The sequence below is a fragment of the Galleria mellonella genome, unplaced genomic scaffold, assembly GCF_026898425.1.
Source record: "Galleria mellonella isolate WM207_F2 unplaced genomic scaffold, CSIRO_AGI_GalMel_v1 utg38, whole genome shotgun sequence".
In the NCBI taxonomy this organism is placed as follows: domain Eukaryota; kingdom Metazoa; phylum Arthropoda; class Insecta; order Lepidoptera; family Pyralidae; genus Galleria; species Galleria mellonella.
Genome location: NW_026442090.1, coordinates 8,009,282 through 8,034,337, shown reverse-complemented (window position 1 = coordinate 8,034,337; position 25,056 = coordinate 8,009,282). Strand labels below are relative to the sequence as shown.

At 32.6% G+C, this 25,056-nt stretch overlaps 2 protein-coding genes across 3 annotated transcripts in view; one reads left to right on the top strand and one right to left on the bottom strand.

Moving 5' to 3' along the window:
* Positions 1-6,023, bottom strand: part of LOC113522541 (uncharacterized) — a 77,208-nt gene extending 71,185 nt beyond the window's left edge. Inside the window, exons 1-2 of one of the 2 annotated variants that reach the window (XM_052897938.1) lie at positions 5,774-6,023; positions 1,608-1,775 (exon numbers count right to left, since the gene is read on the bottom strand). Coding sequence is in view for 1 of the 2 variants with exons in the window: in XM_026908265.3 (XP_026764066.1) it covers positions 1,432-1,502 (71 nt within the window). In the remaining variant the exon portion in view is untranslated. The other variant, XM_026908265.3, reaches the window with a different exon arrangement.
* A 325-nt stretch (positions 6,024-6,348) lies between these two features.
* LOC113522559 (uncharacterized) lies at positions 6,349-25,030 on the top strand. Its single transcript, XM_026908285.3, has 10 exons — positions 6,349-7,680; positions 12,820-13,030; positions 13,618-13,774; positions 14,050-14,210; positions 14,638-14,804; positions 16,094-16,231; positions 17,126-17,290; positions 17,812-18,037; positions 18,455-18,611; positions 19,147-25,030. The coding sequence occupies exons 1-10, from the start codon at positions 6,850-6,852 to the stop codon at positions 21,032-21,034; spliced, it is 4,101 nt and encodes a 1,366-aa protein (XP_026764086.1). The 5' UTR covers positions 6,349-6,849; the 3' UTR covers positions 21,035-25,030.
* The last annotated feature ends 26 nt before the right edge of the window (positions 25,031-25,056 follow it).

Sequence of the window (25,056 nt, the reverse complement as noted above, 5' to 3'; positions counted from 1 at the left end):
AATTATCGTATTACAATGAGATTTTTCATTATTACAATGTCTTGATATGAGTTATACATAGATGGGAAATAATTATTAAACGAGGAAGAAGGGATTGTTAGTAATGGGGACTAATAGCCTCATTGCTAGCAATACGCCTTGTCAGGTTGAACTCCTCGCGGTTCCCCCTGGAAACCATCGAGTTCAATTCTAAGTGAATTCATCACGATGGGCTAACTGACCTGCCTTTTCGAAGGGGAAGGGATTGTTAGTAAGGCGGGCTACTAGTCCCATTGCTAGCAATATACCCTATCAGGTCGACCTTCACGGGGTCCCCCCTAGAAACCATCGTGCTAAATTCCTGGTGTACTCACGATGGGCTAACTGACCTGCCTCTTCATCTCATCTATCATCGCTCACTAGTACCCCGCTAGCATATACTGTTAGCGCAGGCAGGGCTACCACTCTATTGTCATCCATTAAAAAAAGACCTGTCTTTTCATTCTCACCTATCATCATTCACTGGTGCCCCACGATCGTATACCGTTAGCGCAGGCGAGGCTGCCATAGCATTTCATCCATTAAAAAAATTATTAAACATCTACATAATTTATAAACCTACTTACCTACAGACAGTCACATTTGTAACAACTAATGTTCACAACAAAAACATTTAGTTCCGTTATCTTTTGTTCGGAACAATTTGAAAGGGGGCATTTTCATTTTTTTGTTACAATTATAAGAAATATTTTTTACATTATCCTAATATTACCATATTTTCTTTAACAGCCGGTTAAATATAAGATAGAAACTTTATTTTCTTTAGTATTATTACGGTAAATAAATTAGATAATATTCCGTCAATCTTTTTTTTTTAAATATACCAGTAGGATTTTTAGTCATTTAATTTTTTTTTTAACTTAATTCAACAATGAAAGTTATGAACTAGTTTCGTAATAATTGTTGACAATACACTTATTATTATTTCCATAATTTAGAATACACTTATTATTTAATACACTGGACGCTAATGATGTTAGGGTACTACAGATTGGACAATGTAATTCGTGCATTAAAGAAGTAAAATATAACACGGATAGTATAAATTAGTAAATTTCTATTTGTTACGTTTATTAATATTATTTAAGATAATTTCGAAACTTAATTCTCCTTAGAAAATATATTTTACTCGTGAATATGGTTTTTGTGCGAGAGTATACGTGGACGAGTATATATTCGTATTTATTTGATGGTTTTGCGTTCTTCTCTGTTACAATCAGTACAAATGCACCTCTATGTGCTCCGTGAGTCACGTCTATACTTTTTTTTATCTAAGACATGTAAAAGTATATAAGGTATACGACTTGTAAGGTTTTAAAAGTCAATATTGTATTTTGAAATAATTAATTACTACAATATTTATATATATAGTCGTTTATTAGCAGTACTTACTTCATGAGGCTGGAGGTAGCATCGCAGACCGCGTCGGCATCGGCCCGGCGCTCCGCAGCCGCGTCCACCATGCCTCTGCATCACCGCGACGAGCATCACTCGCGAGTCGCCACCTCACCCCGTGACCTCACCACCACCACTACGCCACTACCACAATGACATCACCATGTACGTACAGACGAACTCCAGCCGCAGTGTTCGACACCTGATCACTTGTGGTTGTTAGGCGACACCACCGCGTCTGCGGTTACAAAGTATCCTTTGTACCAAACAGCTTCAAATCATGCACCGATAATACGAGAACTATATATTGTATTTTATAACAGTCAATTCGGCAACGGAATCTGAAACAAAAAAAATGTTACAACTTACAAAACTTACAACCACGTATTTTATACATATATTAGTAATTTGCTATCACGGATTTAGTTCGTAATATTGCTGATGTATCCCTCTTACATTACCGAAGCCTAGCCAAACCGTCTGCCAAACGTGGAAACTATTGGCAAACCCCCCTTTATGGGGGAGGCCTATTTTCAGCAATGGACAGTTAACGGCTGATGTGATGATTTCAGATGTATATTAATTATGGAGTTCATCTATAAAATTAATTAGAACCTCTTAAACGAAATAATAAATATTTATTTTCATGACAAAATACGATGGCATTTTGAAGTAAGCAGAACTACGACGCAATACAATCTACGCCGAGATGTCAATACTATTTGCCCGAAATTGCATCGTGTTTACTCGTAAAAATAAATTAGATATAGTAAATGCTTGGTTGAAAGACGCGAATTCAAGTAAAAACACATATATGTACCTGAACTGAAGTGCAAATTGATAAAAATTGGTTGTCTTCTGCTCATTCACAAAATTATTTCTTGGAAATTAACGGAATTTTGCATGATTTAAAATTCCAATCATGTTATTCACAAGAATCGAATTTATTCGAAGTAGGTAGGTATGCCATTAAATAAAAAACGGCCAAGTGCAAACCACACTATGTGTTTGTGAAAAACGTGGTAAAAAATTCACCAACTTATATGTATTGTTTTTGGAATTATTTGAAACATCAAATTTGCTAACAAGTTAGAACAATTAGAAGGATATGAATCTGGTTTGAAAATTCAATCATCTACCACGTAGCAGATTACTTATTTAACGAGCTGAGTAACCAACACGTTACAGAAGTGTGTAGACAAATAACGTTACCTTTATAATATTTTTTTTTCCAGCGGTTATTATAATGTTGCTAGAGTTTTCAGTACGTAAGTTCATTGCTATAAAAAATAATTGAGACGAATACTTGTTCATATTTTAAAAAGAAATTTATGTACATTGTTTAAATTCTTAAAATAAACCTTTTGAAAATACATAGTATTTTTTTTAAATATACAATAAGTTTGTATGTATGTTATAACAGATAATCCTGTTTAATTATATATACTATTAATGAGCCAAAATTATTGAAGTTATAATTAACGTGATAAAGCGACGGGATATTCCATTAAAAAAAATTAAGTTTAAAAAAATATATACTTCATTATGACGACAAATCTCGGACGGCAAACCACGGAATGCCAAAAGGGTACCTACATTAAAAATTAAAGGGTACCTAACATTTTCTTTACTTTTTACGCACAACATTGCAAGTCCTCATATTGCACGATTCGTATTGGTGTAGTTATCGGTAGTTTAAAGTCGTAAAATGGAGTGTGCCCGCGGGAAACTCGTATTTAAACCCAATCGAATATCTACGAGATGAATAAAAATGAGTTCTTGTTACTTGCTAGTGAATATTTATATTTACATATATACAGCTTTATATATATATATATATATATATATATATATAGAATTATAATTAGACGATATCTGTCTAAACATAAAGAAAAAATCCTTAAAAAAGTCTATATCTATATATATAAAAGTGTATGTTAAGTAACTGATTGACTGACTGACCCATTTTTTATTATTATTGAAAGACGGCCTTTTTCAGACAAAAAAACTTGTGACACTTCGACCTTTTCTTGATCTTTTATATTCGCCCTTTTTCTAATGTTCACTGCTAATCTCTATTTTTAAGATGTTTTGTAGCGATGCTTTTTGTTTCCTCAGGATACAAGTCATTTTCCAAAGGAGTTCGTTTATGTATTAGTGTGCTACGGCCACAAATTAAGTGCTGTTGCGATACTAACTAATTGACCCATATGTACATCAACGTGCAGCCGAAATCGGTTCAACTAGAATTTTAAAATTTAGCATATAGCTAAAGGGATAAACGGATTACTAGAAGTTGTACAACTTTACACATTAGCCAGAAATCTCCGACCACCATTCCATCCATGCACGTGTCTTCTCGCCACGAAATGAAGCATCTTTAAGCAAATTAATATCACTGGTCGGAGTCTATTGTTAACCATTCGAACGGAATGGCGGTCGGTGATTAATAATGACTGTGAGGAATTATAGGTGAGAACGAAAGCAAGTCAGTTGGCTCATCATGACGACTTCATCAAAAATTAACCACAATGGTTTCCAGGGGGAATCCTGTTTTTAATGGGTGATAATGGAATGGTAACCCCACCCGCACTATCGGTATACACCGGCGGGGGAATCCTGTGGAGATCGACCTGTTAAAATATATTGTTAGTAATGAGTCTGTCAAATATCATTACTAACAATTATTTTACCCCCAACGTACAAGATTATGACCGATTAGATTTCATATAAATATCGAGGTGCCTGCGTCAGGCACCCAAAAAACGACTGTTACGGACATGACCAACAAAACTTTGGAAATTCCTGATTAGGGTAAATACATATAAAGAGAATACTTAGGTACGATAAAACACAATAGGTAGAATAAGATAAGGGAAGGTGGGGAAGTGGTTTTTTTATGGGTGAAAATGGTATGGTAACCTCGCCTGCGCTAACGGGATACGCTAGCGGAGCACCAGTGAAGGGTGATAGATGAGAACGAAAATAGGCCAGTTAGCCCAACATAATGAATTCATCAGGAATTAACCATGATAGTTTCCAGGGAGAACCGCGAGGAGGTCGACCTGGTTGGGTATATTGCTAGCAATAGGATTCTCAGTCTCCATTACTATCAATCCCTTTCCCCTTATAGTGGGGAAGAGTTAGTAACGAGTAGCAGATCCATTGCTAGCAGCCTACCCTGTCAAGTAAGCCTCCACGCGGTTCCTCCTGAAAACTCCTGTGGGTAATACCTATAAATTTTATGATGGGCCACTGACCTGACTACATACTCATTGTTTCATTCTTCGCTAGTGTCTTGTATATATACCGTTAACATAGGTGGATACACTATTCGACTTTCATTCATAAAAAAATTGGTAGACCCCTACGTCTACATAGAATGCATTGATACATATAGATTACAAATTTAATTGACATTACTTACCTATGTTAGTTTACTTATTAGGTAAATAAATATTATCATTACCAATCTACCTATATTTATGAAGAGTTAGGTAGACCTAGATAATTGCAATCGATAAGTACTGTTTGCCGCTATCGTTTCAGGGGAAATGAAGGTTTAACAGTCCCATTGCGGGGAAGCCCCCCCCCCTTCCCCAAGGGAAGGGGGAAGACAGTGTTAATAATGGGGCCATATAAACCTATTACTACCAATTATTCTATCAGGTCGACCTCCTCGCGTCTCTCCCTGGAAACCATCGTAGTTAATTCTAATAAAATTCGTCAAAATGGACTAACCGACGAATTCGATTGATCTCTCACTGGGGTCCCGTCAGCCTTACCATTTCATTACCTATCATGCATTAAAAAAAACAGTCCCATTGCTAGTAATACCCCTAGGACCCTAAAAAAGTACCCTTAAAAATGCCAACACACGCATCGTAGGTCATTCACTAAAAAAAATTGTTACATGTAAAAACATAAATTATTACCTATCAACATTTATAGTCCCCGTTATTACATATATAAAATAAAAAAAAAAAAAAAAACATACAACGATTAGTTTAACAACTTGTTATTAAGGGTGGGCTTATCTTTGAAAGAAATCTCTTCCAGCTAACGTAATGTAGTAAGAAAATTATAATTATTATTCCCGCTAATCATTTAAACCCGCTCACGTATCAACTCTTATTAATGTCAGTGTACATCGATAACGCAAGGGGGTTACCATTCCATTTTCGCCAATAAAAAATCTATAGTTTCAAAACCCAGGTTCTAATCAAGAAGTATCAACTTGCAATAATGATAATCATACATACCTACTAGTGGCAAAGCACCTACTGCGTTATGAGATCATCAATAGACAACAAATGTAATAAATATAAATATGACTCACCGCTTTGTACTCGGCTACAGAAAGACCGTGTAGGTTATCATTATCACTACCATGAACGTCATACAATACATTCATTAGGCACGTCACAAACGACACCACTTCAACATGTTCACTAAAATTATGAAAAAACATTATTGTTTATCTTACAATTCATTTAAATCTTCAAGTTCACAATGTCATTTTGACAAGTGATTTTCTTCGGGAGGATTTGTTTCGAGCTTGATTCGAGAGAAGTGAGAGAAAGAGAAACAAAGCCAAATGTACTATTTCTCGACTATTGAATTTCTGTAAATCAACCAAGTAACGCCATCTGTTAAAATTATGAAATAACACTATTACATTTAAAAGAAACATCATGACTTGCTATCTTTGTTATGCTTGTAATGGCGTATAACCGTATTTTAAAAATTATTTTCTTTTATAATCTCGTAGTTAAATATTTACTTTTTATTAAAAACAGATTGAATATACTATATGAGGGATATAATAAAAATTTTAGATACCTACATACCGATAATAGTAATATTATATTTTTTTATACTACGCTATGAACCTCTATGCGAAGTTAGACCGTATACATTGAACAACTTTTTTGTGACAATGTCTGCATCTGTTGATTAAAATTTGAAACATAATAAGCTTCTAAACAAGGTCAACAGTTTTCATCAACTCGCTGTCGACGAAAATAATTAAGATTCAGTGTGTATTATGTCTATACTTTCAAAGATTGTACATGTTATCAGTAGTTACCAAAGATACAAGCGTAAGTGTCCGCGAAAATGATCCGTACTTTGTTTTTCGCAATCACAACGTTACATGAACATGGATGACCTAAAATGCGAATACGTAAAGAAAAAAGATCCCTTGGACTGTCACAAGAGGTATAAAGTGAAGATATTATAATGTTTAGTGCATCAATTATCTGCAATCATAGACATAATCCTATTTTGGCATAACGATCAGTGAATCGCTTGATCACAAAAGTGAAAATGTGATGTGTCAAACCGATTGTTTACCTCGCGGACAGGTGAGCGGTTTGTAGAAGTGGTACGCGAGGGCGGCGGGAGGCGGGCGGCATGTCGGGTCGTTCGAGTCCCGTGAACGGCAGTTACGAGGCCGCGAACTCGGAGCCAGCGATGAGACTCACCGTCCGCAAGGACCTATTCCCTGATGTGCGCCTACCCAAGTTGACACCTGTGGTCCCTGACGCGATCATGACACAGGAAGACATCGAAGGCGTCTCCTTCGTTAAACTCGAAACAGACTTCGAGCAGAGTATTGACGAAATCGCCAGCCAAAAACTGCAGATAGCAAATGGAGCAATGCCCTCTACCACAAAACCTCGACACAGAAAGCACAAACAACACTCTAGACGACATTCTGAGCGCTCCATTGCAAATGGATGTCTTTCTCCTGAAACTAAAAGGAGAAGAAGTTCACCTCGCAATTCAAATGTTAGGATATCTCCACCAAATATTAAAATGCACTCTCAAGTGAAAGGTGGTAAAAACTTAAATTTAGTTAGTAGTAGTGAGTGTCAAGATGATGAAGATGAACAGTGGGATGAAGGGGAACAAACTGAAGAAAGTGACAGTTCTGAGGATGAAGTGCTCAAGTGTAGTGTGAAGTTACCAATAATAAATGTACCACGACAAAGTGGTAAACCGTACAGTCATGAACTTAGTCAATTATCAACAAAGAAGAGTAAAAAGAACTCTTCAAAAGAGCGAAGAACTCATGGTGTAATTCCTTGTAGTGGTAAACCTCGTTCTATGTTGGGTATTTCTAGTTCTCGTAGCAAAAAGAAAAAGAAGTCTGAATGTGTACCCACATATCGAAGTCAAATAGTGGATATGGACACTAATAATATAAAGATAAAAATTAAAAGAACCAGCCTGAATGAAACCGTAAGTACAATTTTTCTTATTTTAACTTAATGTCTAGTATAAGCTTATGAGATATGAAAATTCTATATATTGATATTTTTTTTCATAAATTGGCTAAGTAGGCTGCAAATAAGCAAAAGAACCATTTTCCAATTTGATCTACATCTATCTATCATGAAAAAATGGAAAAATTAAATATAAACCACTAAATAATTTTGTAATGAAATTGTTATTAGCTCTTCTTAAATGGTATATTAAATAGAACAGGTCATAACATATGTTCTAGTCACTCTATTTTATGAAATTGTTTAGAACAGTCTTTATTAAATATCCTATAATCAGCTGCCATACAGAGGAGTTAAGGGCTGAGCTAGTTTGTAATCTAGATAGACAGTTATTTACTTTCAGTACATATTAGCTTTTATTTCTTGATTACATTTTCAAACCTACCCTTTCTAGAGTCGTAAAATTAATTAGGAAGCAATTTTAGTAAACAACACAGCGTTTTAAATTCTGAATCTTATTATATGCTGAAAATTTCTAAATTTTTGAGTTAGGTTAAAGAAATTATCTTTTAGAATAAGTCTTATTTACTTTATTGTTTTAATGTCATTGGGTTTTTACTATATTTCATTATACCTAAAGGCCTGATGTGAAAATATATAGATAATGTTTTATCAATTAGAGTACATTAAAATTTTGATGATGATATTTTTATATTCATTACATGATAAAAACTTTACTTTTATTTATGTTACAAAAATTCATCACAATATCGTCATAACTATATAATAAACAAGTATAGTGTATTAATAGAACTTGAAAAAGTAATCAAGTTTTGTTGAAAATATCATAGAAATGTGTAACTATTATCAATATGTAAATCATATCAGTAACAAATTCAAACATTTGATGAATTAGTCTTTTTTTTATTTGTACTACAATTAGACATTACCTGACTGTTTTATGTTTAAATCAATTATTAGTTTGTTAATACTTTCATTAGATTCTATTGAAATGGACTATAAGTCTGAAATTTTTGATGACTTACAATATCTTATCCATCCTTGGATTTCAATCTTGCTTTTCATTAACCTTTAATTTAGTCAGTATTTTAGACATAATAATATGACAGATAGATTAAATCTTTTTATACCGTTATTTATAATTGGTGCAGTATTTGTTTTTTGCATTTTCTATCAGCTATTGTTCCTTTACTCTTATCCTATATTTATTTTCACCTGTACCCTTGTAAGGATTGATTGAAAAAATTAAAATATTACTTTTTTTTAGCTTTTTCATTTTATTTTAATATTTATAATTATTTTAATATATAGGTAGACTATAATTTATAATTTATGTAATTGTTAATTATGTTTATTTATCTATTAATAATGATATATAATAATAACTTGGAAAAAAAATCTTTCCTTATGACCTGAATATGCTATGAGAAGGTTCATCTTTAGCAATAATTATTGTAGAGTGCTCACCAGTGGCACATTATTAAACACTTTATTGCACCAATATCACATGACCTATTTAATTTCCATAAACAAAATGTTTATGGAAATTACATATGTAAAAGAGACACTCTTATTACTATTTCCTTTAATGATGAGCATTTCTCTTCTTCAATACTTTTATAGTTTGTTATAAACTGTAAGACTGTATAAATATATATGATGATTAAGAGAAAATATAGGGCAATTTCTGTTTTATTAGGTTTTTGAAAATTGAATTTTTAACTTATTGTATACTATTTTGTCATTTAAGCTTCCTTATGTTAGTTGTAAGGTGGGTTACTCTGTGAAGACAAATTTAACTGGCTCTGCTAGACATATCTAAAACATTGGACAGAGGGCTTCAATATTTAAAATTTGTATTGATTTTAATAAAGCCTCAGATAAAGCCAGTCATTCATTATTACTGAAAATGTTAGAATGTATAATATTTATAGGTATATATTCTCAGACAATTAATTATCTCTTAAGTAGAAAATTTGATTGATTATTTTCTAAAATAAAATTCAAATTTACTAATTTAGGAGTACCACAAGGATCAAATTTAGGTCCTATTCTTTTCTGTATATACAATTGTATATTATATGCAATAAAATGCATTAAAAATATAAAGAACATCAGGTAATGTTTTAAAAATTATTACAGTTAATATGCAATTTTACAGAAAAACTATAAATCAACAATACATTATTGATGAAAAAACTAATGCAATGAAAGTAGATACTCTACTTCATCTCGTAGATCTTTAAAAAATTTGCTTGTCCACAATAAATATCTTAATAACACTTAGTTTCATTATATATATACACAGATAGTTTTTATTTAAATATTATTTTAAAAAATCTCTTATTGTTTTTTTTTGTCTAAAAAAGTAGGTATGCTATTTTTTTTTTTTTGTATTATTATACTATGTAATACAAATTATAAATGTGGAAGTAAGTTTGTTTGTTACCTCTTGATGCCTTAATATCTCAACCAATCGTCGTGTACTATTTTATTTAGAATTGAGTTAGACATAAAAATCAGCTACGTAGGTGTTATTTACCTACAATTACGTCAAGTTAAGTCAAGATTGTGTATCTAAGATAAGCTACTATTTATTCTAGTTAATCAACAAATCTAAATAGCGAGTAAAACTAATTTAGTAAAAAGTTACTAAATTGTTCACCTAAAAACGAAAATGATACCCACGCCGAAGACGAAGCCTTCAAACGTAGACATTTAAAACGGGCGCTGGATAAACGTGCCCACCCTAAGTTGCAAGAGGAACTTTCTATGCTGTACGCAAAGGCAGATCTGAAAGTATATAATGCGCCTTTTGTAAGGGCTCAAGCCCACCTTAGAAAATAATCTCTAATACGCCTATGGCTTCACACGCATATTATTTTTAATGGATGAAAATGAAATAGAAACTCCTTCTTTGTCACTATAAATTGGCAGGGCACCAATGAGGTAAATGAGAATGAAGTAGGTCAGTTGGTCCCTCGTGGTGAATTCAACAATAATTAACCACTATGGGATAATATATATTTTGCTAACAATGGGACTGTTGTACCCCCCCCCCCCCTTACTAAGAATTCCTTTCTCCCACAGGCATAAATTACAATAACAGTGGTCTTTACCCGCGATTACATCCGCATGATCAGTATATATTGATTGACCGGGATAAAAAGTTGCCATTACGCATTCTTCCTTGTATATAGTATGCTAAGTTTTATAATGATTTGTTGAGCCATTAAAGCGCCAAAACGTAACAAACGAACTCACTTTAAAATTTTTAAAATGCAATGTAAAGATGTTATTGTTTAGTATTAAAGTTGTAATAGCTATTGAAAATCCTACGAATAATGTATATATTATTCGTCGTATCTATACATAAATTAAACTGTAAAGGTCGAATATCTGGGCATAAAAAAAAACGATAAAAACGGAGTCAGGGGTATGTTAGAAGTGAAATAGAACATATCCAGATTTTTTCAAATGTTTTGTTCCTCTGTTTGTATGGACTAGTCTTCAAAACTGTTAGACCGATTTAAATGAAATTTTGCACAATAAGCTACAAGAATGATACATACATAAACAATACATGAGAAGTACCATAACCATCACTGTGTATTCTTAACGACGATGGTGCTGTTCATGTCTATAGGCGACGGTTACTATTTTCCAGACTCTTAGCGTGTCCATTTTAAGTATTATAAAAAAATCTACTGTTTCTTACTTCGATCTGTAAAATCAAATTTATGTTTAATTATTTATAAGTAATCTACTGCTAATTCGCTATAAAATTAGAGATTTCTACCTAATTTGGAACAATGTAACCCAAGGTATGAAAATGTTACCTTTATTAATTATTATTTTGCGTCCGCTGCAAAAACTATTGACGATATATAAAATAGTGTTCTATATATTAATAGTATTCATGATTACTCACAAAAAATCCGAGACAGTATTGACCTAACTATTATAGTTAAGTCACATAAACAGTTTTCGTTTAAATTATTAAGTTCAAGTACGGGTGAAATCAAATAGTGCTGATATTGGTATCATAATATTAATCCTTATCCATTTAAATTGTTTGAAAATTATGACTAATTATGTACGTGTAAATTGCACTTTAAAGTATTCAGATGGGACTTTTTGTTTAGAAGTTTTGACGGGTATAAATATTCTTAGAGAATAATGTCACGGTTTAAACAAACTGACCTACGTTTAGTCTATTAATACAATACTAATTTAAGTATTTATTTTAAATAATAGTTTTTAAATTAGAAACTTTAATTGTTAAGTTTTTTTTTATTAAAAATGCTTTATTAAGTAAAATACAGAAAACGCACTGTCTTGCGAACGCCACCGTGCTTATTCGTGTTGCTTGCCACCATGAATCAAAAATTTATACAAAAGGGATTTTCATTGGCTGTGTTCTAGAGTAATAGTGAGATGACACTGTCGACGAAATAAATAATTGAATTTTACAGAAAGTCACCGGCCCGGTCAAAACATACAAATCGATAGACACTGTTACTAATATCGAAGACACAGTAAATTACCCATAGCAATTTTTAAATGCTCCGTATTTGTCTGGACTTCCGCCACATGAAATAACGCTAAAAAATGGAACACTTATAATACTATTACGAAATTTAAACCCTCCTAACGTTTGCAATAGCACTAGAATTCTTATAAATGAATTGAGGGACAATATCATTGCAGCGAACATAATCACTGGGCCTGCAGCCGGTTAGTTAGCGCACATACCCCGAATACCTATGATTCCTACCTATTTGTCAATACCTTTCAAACATTTTTCAATTTCCTGTGAAAACATCATTCGCTTTAATAATTAATAAGTTCCAAGGCCAAAGTCTCGACTTAGTATGGATAGATTTAAGAAAAGATTTTACTACAACATAATAATAAAACACAAAACGTCGTTTACAGAGAAGTTCTAAATAATAAAAAATATTTATTTAACCCCTTATTAAACAAGAAACATAAAAATAAACAATGACATATAAATAATTCAAGTGAAATTAAATTAAAAATGCTTCTTACAGAATTACACCCGTGCGAAGCCGGGGCGGGTTGCTAGTCGTGTGTAGTTAAGATACTAATATTATTATTGTCGTATTTCTAGATGACTCCTACACCAACGTCAATATCTGACCTTGGACAAAGAAAATCTAAGAAGAAGCAAGCTACGTCACCCGTAGTAAGCGAAAGTTCAGGCGAGGAGTACGATCCCCGCGGCGACAATATGGCTACCATGAGTGTCGCTGCACCAAAACCACGGGCTACACGACCCAAAACGTCTAAAGCCCGTAAATCTAATACAAGTAAAAGTAAGGGTACGTATCAACAATTCACTACTTGTGTTTTGGTCTAAAAAAAAAACAGACCAATGCGAGCTTGTAACAAGAAATGGAGAACATACACAGGAGTGACACTACACCACACTAAAGAATCTCATAGCCCTTAGGATACTTTGCATTTTATTATATACACTTAATATTTATATTACTGTAGCAGTAGATGTACATTTCTTTATTAAATGAAACACGTAAGGTCAAACTACGCGATTGGAAATTCGGTAGCGTAGGAAGTATTTTTCTATGTTGTGTATGAAAACATTCACACATAATATAGTATCTGACTCATACTATGTTGTTTGTGGATAGTTTTCGTATCACAAATTTAAATTTTTACTTTTTATGATTTAACATAAGAAGAATAAGATTTTATCAGCCAAATATGTTAAATTGTTCTTCTCTAGCTGTTTTTTTGAATTCCTAAATTAATTTATCTTTTCCTCGTAAACTAAAGAAAGTACTTGTTAGTTAAAAAGTAAAATACTATTACGTCATAAACGCTTCATTATCCAACCTGGATAATAATTAAATATGTTTATTCATTTGTATTACTCTATATTTTTCAGATAAAAGTGATAAGACTGAAAGAAATAGAGTTAGTGACGCCACAAGTAAGGAATCTGGACCACAAAGTCCATGGGCAAGCTCTATTCCTGAAGAAATTCTGGAAAAGATATTTGCCTATGTTGTGTCATCGCAGGGCACTCTCCCGACAGTTATCAGGTAAAAAGTTTGTCAGTATAATAAATAAAAATGAAAAAGGAAAATTACTTATAATTTTTACTTATAATTTAAGAAACACGCGCGAAATTTCCGCCACCATATAGTTTCATCAATTTAATATCTTTTAACAATGAGAGAATATAGAAACCACTCGATAATTGATAATGACTGATAATTCATTACTAAGTTATTTGTTTGTACTAATGCTTAATGAAAATTTAAAATGTGAAACTACTGAGTGTACTTACATCTCAACATTTTTTTTTGTACAATAGATTGGGAAGAGTGTGTAAAAAATGGCACAGTGTAAGTTGTAAGCCACAACTGTGGAAGAATGTAGATCTTGCACAGTATACAACTGAGAAATGCAAAACAGACTACAAACTGGTATGGCTTCTGGAGAACCGACTGTCACAATGTCAAAGTTTAAATATTGGTAAGTATGATTTCATGTGATTTTGAATCGATCCCAATTTAATTACGTTATAATTCAATCTGCTGATAAATTACACTATTATTGTAAAAGTTTGTGAGGATAGATGTATTGATGGATATTTATTATTAATTCACGCAAAAACTTGAGCTATGCTCTCATCAACTACAATTGTTAATATTTCCTTTAGATGAGTGTGATATCCTGATATAGAAGGAAGTGGTACTTTTATTTGTTTATAATACTTTAATAGTAATTCCCACACTATAGAAAATTTTACTTCAAACAATATAAACATTAAATTCTGTGACTACACTTTAAACCAATAAACCATTTTACAAACTTATGTAATATACAGCAGAAATAATACTTTTTACTTTGTAATAAGTTTAAATTATAACTTTTGATATATTAAAATTTGATACTTCAGCTCAATGGAAAGTGTGCAATGTAACATGGGTGCTAGCTTGCGTGGCTGACTATTGCCCTGAACTAATTGAGTTGAGCGTGGCGGGATGGAGTCGCATCACACCTGAACAACTGTTTGAACTTGTTCAGGGACTACCCAAACTTCAACGACTTGACCTCTCGCTTACGGTAATATTTTTTTACTTTTTTACTTTAACATCTAAAGTTCAACATTTATACATCTAATTCTGTATTAATATCTCTTCAGAGTATAATTAAGTCAAAAATAATGTCGTTAATAAAGTATTTTGGAAATCAATTCTGTCTGCTTCGAATCTTTTTATCAACCAACTTTAAAAAAGGAGGAGATTCTCAATTTGTTTTTTTTTTATGTTTGTTACCTTTGCACTACTTGATTTATAAACCGATTTGGAACTGTTTTTTTATGGGTAACTATATACTTTCAGATTGAGTCCATAGAAAGTTTATTAAAATCAGTTCAATATTTAGGTTTCAAATCAAAATAACTGGTTTTGCCACAATTGATGTAATTTTTTTTTTGTGGCAGATAATCTTTAATTATGTTATAATCCATTACATATATCACGTCTCTCAGTAATGCGCTATTCTCCAACTCGTTTTGAAGAGGTAAGTTGTCCAGCGCAGAGAAGTGAGGTGGCGCAATTTCGCGTCGTAATGTAGTATTACTCATGTCTAAAATCTGTTCTACCATATACTATACAGTTTAAATATATGTTAAATATATTTTATTTAATCTTTTATCGCCGTGTATAGAATGGGCCATCTTTTTTCGTGGGTGTCGTAAAAGGCGACTAAGGTAACTTAATGATCGAGGAATTAGCAGTAGCATCCCTCTTAACCCTTAAAAGCCTGATTTTTTAAATCAAATAAAAAAATATATAAGTGTACCCTTTACTGTGTTTACTAATGGGGAAAAATAGTAAAAAAATCCAAACTATATTTTTATATATTTATTTTGAAAAAAGACATTTGGTAACATGTAAACAGCCAAATATTAAAATAAAATCGATTGTAGGCGTCCAATGTGATTTATAACCCCGGTATAAAATTTGAAACTTCAGGTATTTAAGGGTTAAAACATCACCAAATCCTAACTGCGGTTGCCAACCTGACTACAAAACGTGGCAACTACTGGCAATAGCCCCCCGTATGGAGAAGGGCTGTGTTCAGCAGTGGACAGTTGACGTTTAATATGTCGATGATGATGATGATACATTTACTTAAATATTAATAAATAATAGATGAACTTCTAATTTACGAAAGCAACTTTTGGATGTTAATCCTCGACAGATTCGAAAAATTGAGAGAGAGAATAGAGTTACCATACCAAGGAGCAAACATTATTTATATTAAGTTTAATTGCCAGTATTGAAATTACAACATTTTACTATTTTTAGTTAAGAGTGAATTAAAAAATGTTTTATTTATTTTTACAGTCTGAGACAAGTTCAAGCTCTTGCCTATCGGCCGCCTCTATGGCTAGAATAGCGGAGAATTTTGGATCACGTCTTACGCACCTAAATCTCGCGAATAACAAGTTCACAGCATTGACGCAGATACTCTCATCTGTTGCGGTATGGATTAATAATTTACTTCCTTCGTACATAATTAGCACAATATATTAAATTAATTTAATTAAATGTTTTCATTAAATATAACAGGATTTAAATTTATAGAATGTTCTAGCTTTTCACTCGCTACTTTGTATGCATTAATTTCAGAAATAGGAAAATATACCATTTCGTACATAGAATATTAGGATAACCCATATACCATATTTTAAGTTAGACCTTCTTCTAATTTGGTGCTGTAATTTTTGCGTGATGCCAGAACAAACGGATAAAAGAAAATTTAAATATTATTATTTTAGCATCTGTTGGTTTTATGAGAACCCCTCATATTAGTGTCCCTTAAATATTTCCCATGAACGGGCATCGTCTAATTATAATTTTATTAAATTAGTGAGATTTAGCTCCAGTCTTAAGTATATTTAAATATCACTTATATTTTTATAGTATACTATTATTCCTTGTAGATAAGTTACACTAACTTTTATCACTTAAAGGACAGTAGATAAATCGAAGGTAAATGAATGGTCATTATTTATAGCAGTTCCTGTCGTGTCTTCCTTGTTAACAAGATCATATGTTGAAGAAGTTTTAAAACTAGTTTGTAGAAATAATTACCATTGGTGTATTTAAGATTATTTTCCAGGGGGAACCTGGTTCCTAAAAAAATCGCATTTATCTTATTGCGTACTTGTTCTCTATTATTAGACAAATTTGGGGACGTTACCAAACATTTTTGGGTTGGGCATGGCCCACCTAGTGCTCTCCTCAAATACGCCTATGATAATTATATATCTCAATTGCTATTTTCTGTCTTTCATTACCCCTTTCTATTTAGCCCGTTAGCAATTTCTAATATTATAATAATATTGCCTAATTACCATAAATGTATATTTGCAGACGCATTGTCTGAATCTCGAAGTGTTGGACATATCTGGTGCCCTCGCCACATCACACCCTGCCTCTGTGCCGCTTGAAGCACTACAGAAAGGTTGTCCAAAATTACGAGTGTTTAGAGCAGCAAACTCGCAGCTCGTACTGGCTTCAGCTACTACATCACAACAGGTAATATTTATTCCTATTCAAATAACTTCAAGCCATGTATTTTATGATATATGATAGGAAATATCTGCTTTTACAAACTAATGAGAACCTTAGAAAGAATACTCTCTGCTGTGACTTTGTATTATCGAATAGGTAGTGGCATCGCTGAAAGAGATGACGTTTCTTATTTCATTTTCATGTAAAATATCAAGAAGTAACTGTTACACAATTAATAAATTTTTGAATAAAATCATTGCTCGTATTTACTAATTACTTGTTTTAGCACCCATAACATAAGGTCTGCCTACTAATACTATAAATGTGAAAGTTTAAAAAGGTGCTTTGATGTTTGCTATTATTCATTAACACTTCAATGGTTGAATGCATTTAAATTTCTTGGGTACATACCTTGGATACCATTTTTATTGTTTCAATTCAAATGCTATTTGCAAATTATGCAAATTAAAGCTATGAGAAACAATTAATATAGAATAAAAAAAATCACAAAGTTATTATATAAATTCGCGGTGATTCCGTGTCAGATGGAGGCGGGCGGGTGGTCGCAACTGGAGGAGCTGTCGATCGCGGGGTCGGCGGCGACGGAGCGGGTGGGCGTAGGTGAATACCGCCTCGGGGACGAGGCACTGTCGCGGCTGGTGCGCGGCGCCACTCGTCTGCGGCTACTCGACCTGCGCGGCCTGCAGCGTCTCTCCGACTCCGGCCTGGTCCGCGTGCCTGCCTGGGACCTGCAGCATCTTTTCCTTGGAGGTAACCAAACTACTGGTCCGCCCGCGTATACCGATAGCGCAGGCGGAGTTGCCATTTATTATCATCAATTAAAATATTATGCAGTTGACTTGATCGTTCAGTAATACCTCGCCAATATAAAATAATAGCGCAGGCAGAATTATTGTTTCTGTATTTGTTGTTATTGTGGCTATATATGAAATTCATGCTACTCATAGTTGAATACCCTAGTGGTGAACTCGACTTCAAATGTTTATGGATTGGATTCCAACATAAATGTTTTATTTTTGATTACTCATTATTTTTAATGGTAGGTATTCAAAAATTATCACAGAGCACAATATTTAAAAAATGTACCTTTTTTCTATTAATTTCATAACAATTACAAGAAAATGTAATATACAAAAATAGTTCCTGACTTGACTCATTTGTCTCTAGGTTGCAACGTGACGCGTCAAAGCAATGCGTGCTTAGAGCTGATCTGTGAAAAGTGGTCGCATAGTTTAATAGAGCTCGACCTATCTTGGGCGTCTGCTACACAAGTGCTCGACGCTGCAGTTTCCGCACTTGCGGATTCATCTGATAGTAAACTAAGGTAAATATTGAATTTGTCTATGGCTTTATGTTGATTCGAAAAATTGGAATATGGCAATAAAGTAACTGAAATGGTAACACGTGAGGGTTATTATGAATGTCACAATGTAATCAATGATTTTTACAATACATGTCTATAGTGTTAACATTCTTTCCATTAGTTGGGTTATCTCCTTTTCTTTTGCTAATTTCTATAATAAACTTCTATAATATTTTTAAATTAATAACTTTACATTACATAATATCTCTGTCACTGTTATGTTTCTACCACCAAGTGGATATGATTGTCTGTGATTCAGATTAAGAGCTGGAATTAGCAGTAAAATTACTAGGAATCGAGACACTTATCCTCAGAAATAGCAATATAGAATGCTGTGTGTTCTATGATATTCAATCTACAAACAAAAGAGATCACTCTCTATTAAGTGATCCTACCATCTATCTACCATCTACCATCGTAAATCGTGAAAAATACCTGCCATTGCTATTTTCCATGTGGATCATATTCATTTTAATTTGTTATATATTTATTACAGAACATTGAATCTTTGTGGGTCATCAGTATCTTGGGAAGCAGTAAAGAAAGTCCTTCTTAAGTGCCCCCTTGTAGAATCAATCAATCTTAGTTCGTGTCGAGCTCTACCAAGGGGAATGAAGCGATTATTTACTGGCAAAGAATTACAGGACCTTAAGGACAGCTTAGATCCTGAAAAGGCGAAAACCAAAGATAATAATTCTGAGAAAGGAATGAAGAAGAAAGACGTAAAGAAAACAGAAGCTGAATCAGAATCAGACAGTGAACTGAAGGGATCTCCGAAGCATGGCATTTCTCATAGTTCTGATGATAAAGAAGAGACAAAATCTCAAGATCAGTCTTCTTCACCTGTGTTTCAGGAACCCAAGAGTTTGTCAGATTCATATTCTAAACAACCAACCCAGGAAAGTACAAAATCTCCAGATAGTAAAACCAGTGAAATATTAGCAAGCAAAGAAGTAACAGACACTGTAACATCAGCTGTGTCTAAACACTCTCCTGGTGATTCTACTCCAAAATTACTTAGTCCTATGGCACAATCCAGACCTGACTCATCTTCTACTCCTCGATCAGAACCGATTAAAGCAGATCTGGGCAGTCCTTATTTTAGTCCTGTCTCAAAGCCAGACAGCCAAGTTCAGAATAGTCCCGAAGTGCAAACTGAATCAATAAAAAGCAATAGTTCTTGGAATTTAGGACAATTCAAAACTACGCCTACAAATAAATCAGAGGCAAGCCCCTTAAATAGATTAGAGAACCATAGTAAAATAAGGCAAGGCAAAATGATAGAACAGTGTAGTCCAACTACTTCACTCGAAAATAAACCTAGTCCAGAAACTATTGCTCTCAAACAAGACATAAAAAATCCTAATAATTGGAATTATGGCAGTCCAATGCCCAGACAGGAAAATCAGTTTTCCTCTCAGAGAAGCCCTTACTCTGCTCAACCAAGTCCCGCTCAACCTAGTCCATACTCAACTCAGCCCAGCCCGTACTCTACTCAGCCTAGTCCATATTCATCACAACCTAGTCCATACTCTGCACAACCAAGTCCTGATACAAGTCAAATAGTCAAAACAGACCTCCAAAAAACCGGTGCATGGAACACTGGTAATTATAGTCCTATGCCAAAACATCATGCCCCATTTTCCCCTCACCCTTCCACCCATACAAGTCCTGATCCAGGCCTTAATGTAAAAAGTGATATTAGAAACACTCCGAATAAAACACCCGGTCAATATAGCCCTATGTCGAGACAAGATCGACATCATCATAGTCCTTATTCACCAAGGCCTAGTGTTGATAATGTGGCTTATTCTAATAAAAAGAGCCCAGGCGTTGGTGGTTACAGCCCTATGAAACGTCCAGATTGCCATTTGCCAAGCCCAGATACTGTTCCAGCGTCTAGAACCACTGTAAGTGGAAGGACACAAGATATGTACAATCGATCAGTTGCTAAAGTGCCAGAAATAGTGCATAATAATGTGGCGAATCCTGATGTTACTAACTCATGGAGTATGGACAGATATAATTTGTCCGCTCCTACATCTAATATAGAGTCAATGGTATGGGGGACTCCGTCGTATAACGTCGAACATCAAATCCCACCGCGCGTTGACAACATTCCCACCATGCTCAACACTCCCCCAGCGCAGTCTTGGAACAATATGCCTGTTTTTGATAGTGGAGTGAGAAAACCCAACGAAGACATTAGTGACGCGTGGACTTTAGGTCAATTTCGTGTAGAACCGCCTCACCAAGTGCACAATACATATGTGGATCAGAACGTTAATTTCGACTCGTTAAGCACACACCATATAGGACACCAAGCTCATGTGTTACAGAGCTATTTGGACGATAATTATACAGAGACGTCACGCGTGGACTGACGTCCCCGCGCATATTCGCCGTCACACCTCTCAGCTGACTTCCGATATTACGGCGAAAGACCGATCTTGACGTTACGGATGCAATTTGTCCCCTGTAGAAGGTTAGGGTGAACTTGTAATTATTGCAAATTGAACAATTAAGCTGTAGAGATTGTAAATAAGATTGTCTAGGTAGATTTAAGAGTAATGAAGCTAGAAATGCATTAAATTTATTTTGCAATGTAGTCTACAGACGATAAGAGCAAATTATATTAGACACTAGTGAATTCATCGATGAAGTTAGATATTGTTGAATTATACTCATGAGTTAGATTTTAGAGTGAGTCTTTATTTGAATGCCAAAATCTGTTTACATAAACTGAGGCCAAAATGAATATTTATTTCATTTTTATTTGTTAATATTGACTTGTAATTTATTTTTTTGTAATACATCTTTACACTTTTGTGTTTATAACAATATCATTTCTTTCTTCTTCTTTATATAATATCTTGCTTCTTTGTTATAATGTGCAGTAAATGAACATTCCTTTTTATACATTTTACAAATCGGGATAACAGTGGTTTTCAGATTATGAAGTGCTAATGTGTGGGATGTTTGCGTATTGTTTGTTAGATGCACTATAGATTGTTAACTATGTTGTTAGCAAGTTGTTGTTGAGTGTTATTTTGTTGCTAAGTGTTTCGCCTCCAAACGAGGCAGTTTTGTTAATTATTTGTATGCAAACCACGAAATGTAATGTTTAATCATAAAGCAAATCATAAAAATCATAATTATATCTATAAGGGAGCAATTAGTAATTCTTAGATTTAATTCACATTAAAGAAATTATCAAAACTCGTCATATATTCATATAGTAGATTTTATACATAAAAATGGTGTTAATAAAAGGATCAATGCCTACATTGCCTATAATTCTCAAAAACAGTTGTTAAATATTAGATGTCTCGATAATAATAATATAGAGCTCTTCTGCAGGATACATTTTTCATTTTACAAATTTCTATTTCTTTTGTGTTTTAATGTCAACTAACTTATTCTGAGAATCAGCTGTAAGCTTGCCCCCTGCCAAGTTGGATTTGAATATTATAAGGCTAAATATAGGTAGCTTCTTTCATAACTACATTTGAGCAAATGTCAATTGCTATGATATATATTTTTTGTAGACTAGTATATCGTTTTCTGTAATTATTATATATAAATAGTAGTCAATATGTTATTTTTTGTCTTGCTTGATTTCGATAAGATAATAATACTTAATTAAATGTAATGTTATTATACATCTCGATATGTTAATCGCGACGTATTATTACAAAATAACATTCAACAATAAGCTAATGTAGTTCTTCTTTGAAGTAAAAAATGAATTATATGACAGCAATGAAATAATGTTGGTAATATTTTAGTATAGCACCTATATTTAGATGTACCAGCATTTTTTGCGGCAGCTTTTACTTTACCTGATTTTATTATTATTTAATGTTTTCATATAATTTTGAAATGAATCTTTACACGATGGCAATAATTAATTGTTTATGACACGGATTACGGGCGATGCTGTATCCGATGGGTTTATGGGAAATATTCTTCCTTGAGATTGCTCATAGGAAATATTTTTGAATTTAGATTAACTTATCCCAAAAGAAAATGAGTCACTCATTGATCAATTTCACTATAATGATTACTTGATTAAGTGTCAACTGAAAAAAAGTTACATCACACTATTTCAACATTTACATCACAAAGAAATTCTTTTTAAGTTAACTATTCTGTGATCAACTTGTCAGAACGCCGACCAATTTCTGATGAAATATATTTATTTGTAGTTTAATAAATACTACTACTATAATAATGAGTTGCATAGAGTCAAGCGACGATTCAACCCCGTTCTAATTTACTATTGTCAAATCAGTTTAGCGATAAATCGTTTTCTTTAATTTGGATAAAATAACTTCCATCTTCAGTTTTCTTTTCATAAAAAGCCGTCCATATTAAAAACCGCGATATTATAATGTATTATATTTTTTTATCCGATAACTGAAGAAAACAGCACGACAATAAGCAGATCACCCACCTAAAAATGATGTTTTGTTGTAATTTTATTTATACGATATTGAAGAGAATTTACGAAACTATATGAACGTGAATTTATGTTAAAATGAAGTGATAGTATAATAATCTCCGAGCTTTCTCAATTTCTTTTCATTATATATGCAAACTGTTAAATAGTATTAAAATTATAATTTGTAATGTTTAAACCTTAATGACATGTCTCCATCAAACATACATCATGTATTTTGGTAAAAAACAAAATGTCACAGTAGAACTTTCAAACTTATTAATAAATTATATTTAAATTTACATGTTGATAAAAAAAAAAAGTAGAACGGGGTGCGATTCGTTACTTTATCATAACTTTTTTTTTTCTATACATTATGTCTATGTATACCAGATTGCCATTTTAGTTTTCATATGGATTCAAACTTTCTACTTGTACATATGAAATTAATTTCATCTGAAAATCATGAGTTCAAGTTTTCAAATTATAATGCAAATTCTGCTACATAACTACAACTAAAGAACTCAAATCAATACTATTTTCAACTGATTGAAACGATTACATCAAATTAGTTGCAGAAAATAATATTAAACATGTATATTAAAATTATACATTTAAATCGAACTCTTAAAGTGAATATTAAATATCCCATGCAACAAAACTAGTTTTAAAATTTGCATACATTTTTAAATGTGATAAATATTATTTGAACTCATGATAACTATTCACGAATTTCATTTTATAAAAGCGAAGTACAAAATGCTTTGTATAAATTGTTATGTTACATATATACTTCACGTTGTATTTGATGAGCCCAGAGAAAACCACCAAATATTGTTTCCAATAACTACATTAGCCTTATAAAAATGCCTAATGTTTAACTGAAGAGAATATTTTATAGTTTTATTAACTTATTACAAAATGAAAAATATTATCTACTATACATAGAATGTATAAAATACCTATAATATTAGGCGAATATTATGTTAAAATAATCGTGTACTATAGTATGTATAAAATAAAGTTGACTAATATCTGTAAGTTCTGTTATGTAGAGATTTTTGTTTGTAATATTGTTACACTACTGCATGGACTTCTCACATGTGGTCCAATTTTTATAATCTAACCAATAAAATATCGATGTGGTTGTACATTTACATTTTGAATAGAATTGTACTCTATTTATTAAACTTCTTTTGTTGAAACGCACATAACCCTAATATTTGCTGTTAATTTTTATTTCTATTTTCCACCAAACCGCCTAATAAAAAAAAAAAAAAAAACAACATTTAGACCAGTAAAAATATTATATTTCTACAACAAGCTTAAACATTTACAACAATAATATTCCATTGAGATAACAGATATATATGTATTAAGACTAATATGTTAAACATGTATAATTGCACAATATATTTATCAAAGCAGACACAAACATACAATGAGGATATTGCATAAAAATTTTGTAAAATAATAATAATAATTATAATTGTATAAAATTTTCTGTAAAATTCTAGATCACCGGCATTGTGGCCCTAAAGGTCGAGGGCTTTGTTAGAAAGAATTATGCTTTTACGATCTTAGGTCAAAATGTGTAATCAAAAATCAACCAAACTAAAAATGTATTTAGCAAACTTAAATAATGTCATTATGTACAAAATAATGATTAAGTGTACAATTCAATAGATTGCGCTGTTTTGACTCTTAATAAAACAGTATTTTCATAAATTCGACAAACATACGCATAAACATAAGGTGGATGCCACTAATTTCTTAGGTTAATATCAAAGAAGAATAATCCTTGGCATGTTTGGATCTAGTTATACAGAAAATGGCCTTTTCATATGGGATATTCAGAAAAGATTATTTGTTCTAGATAACTATCTTCATTTAGTAAACAATCTTTGTATGTCTTATCTCAATTGATCATATATATATATATATATATATATATATATATATATA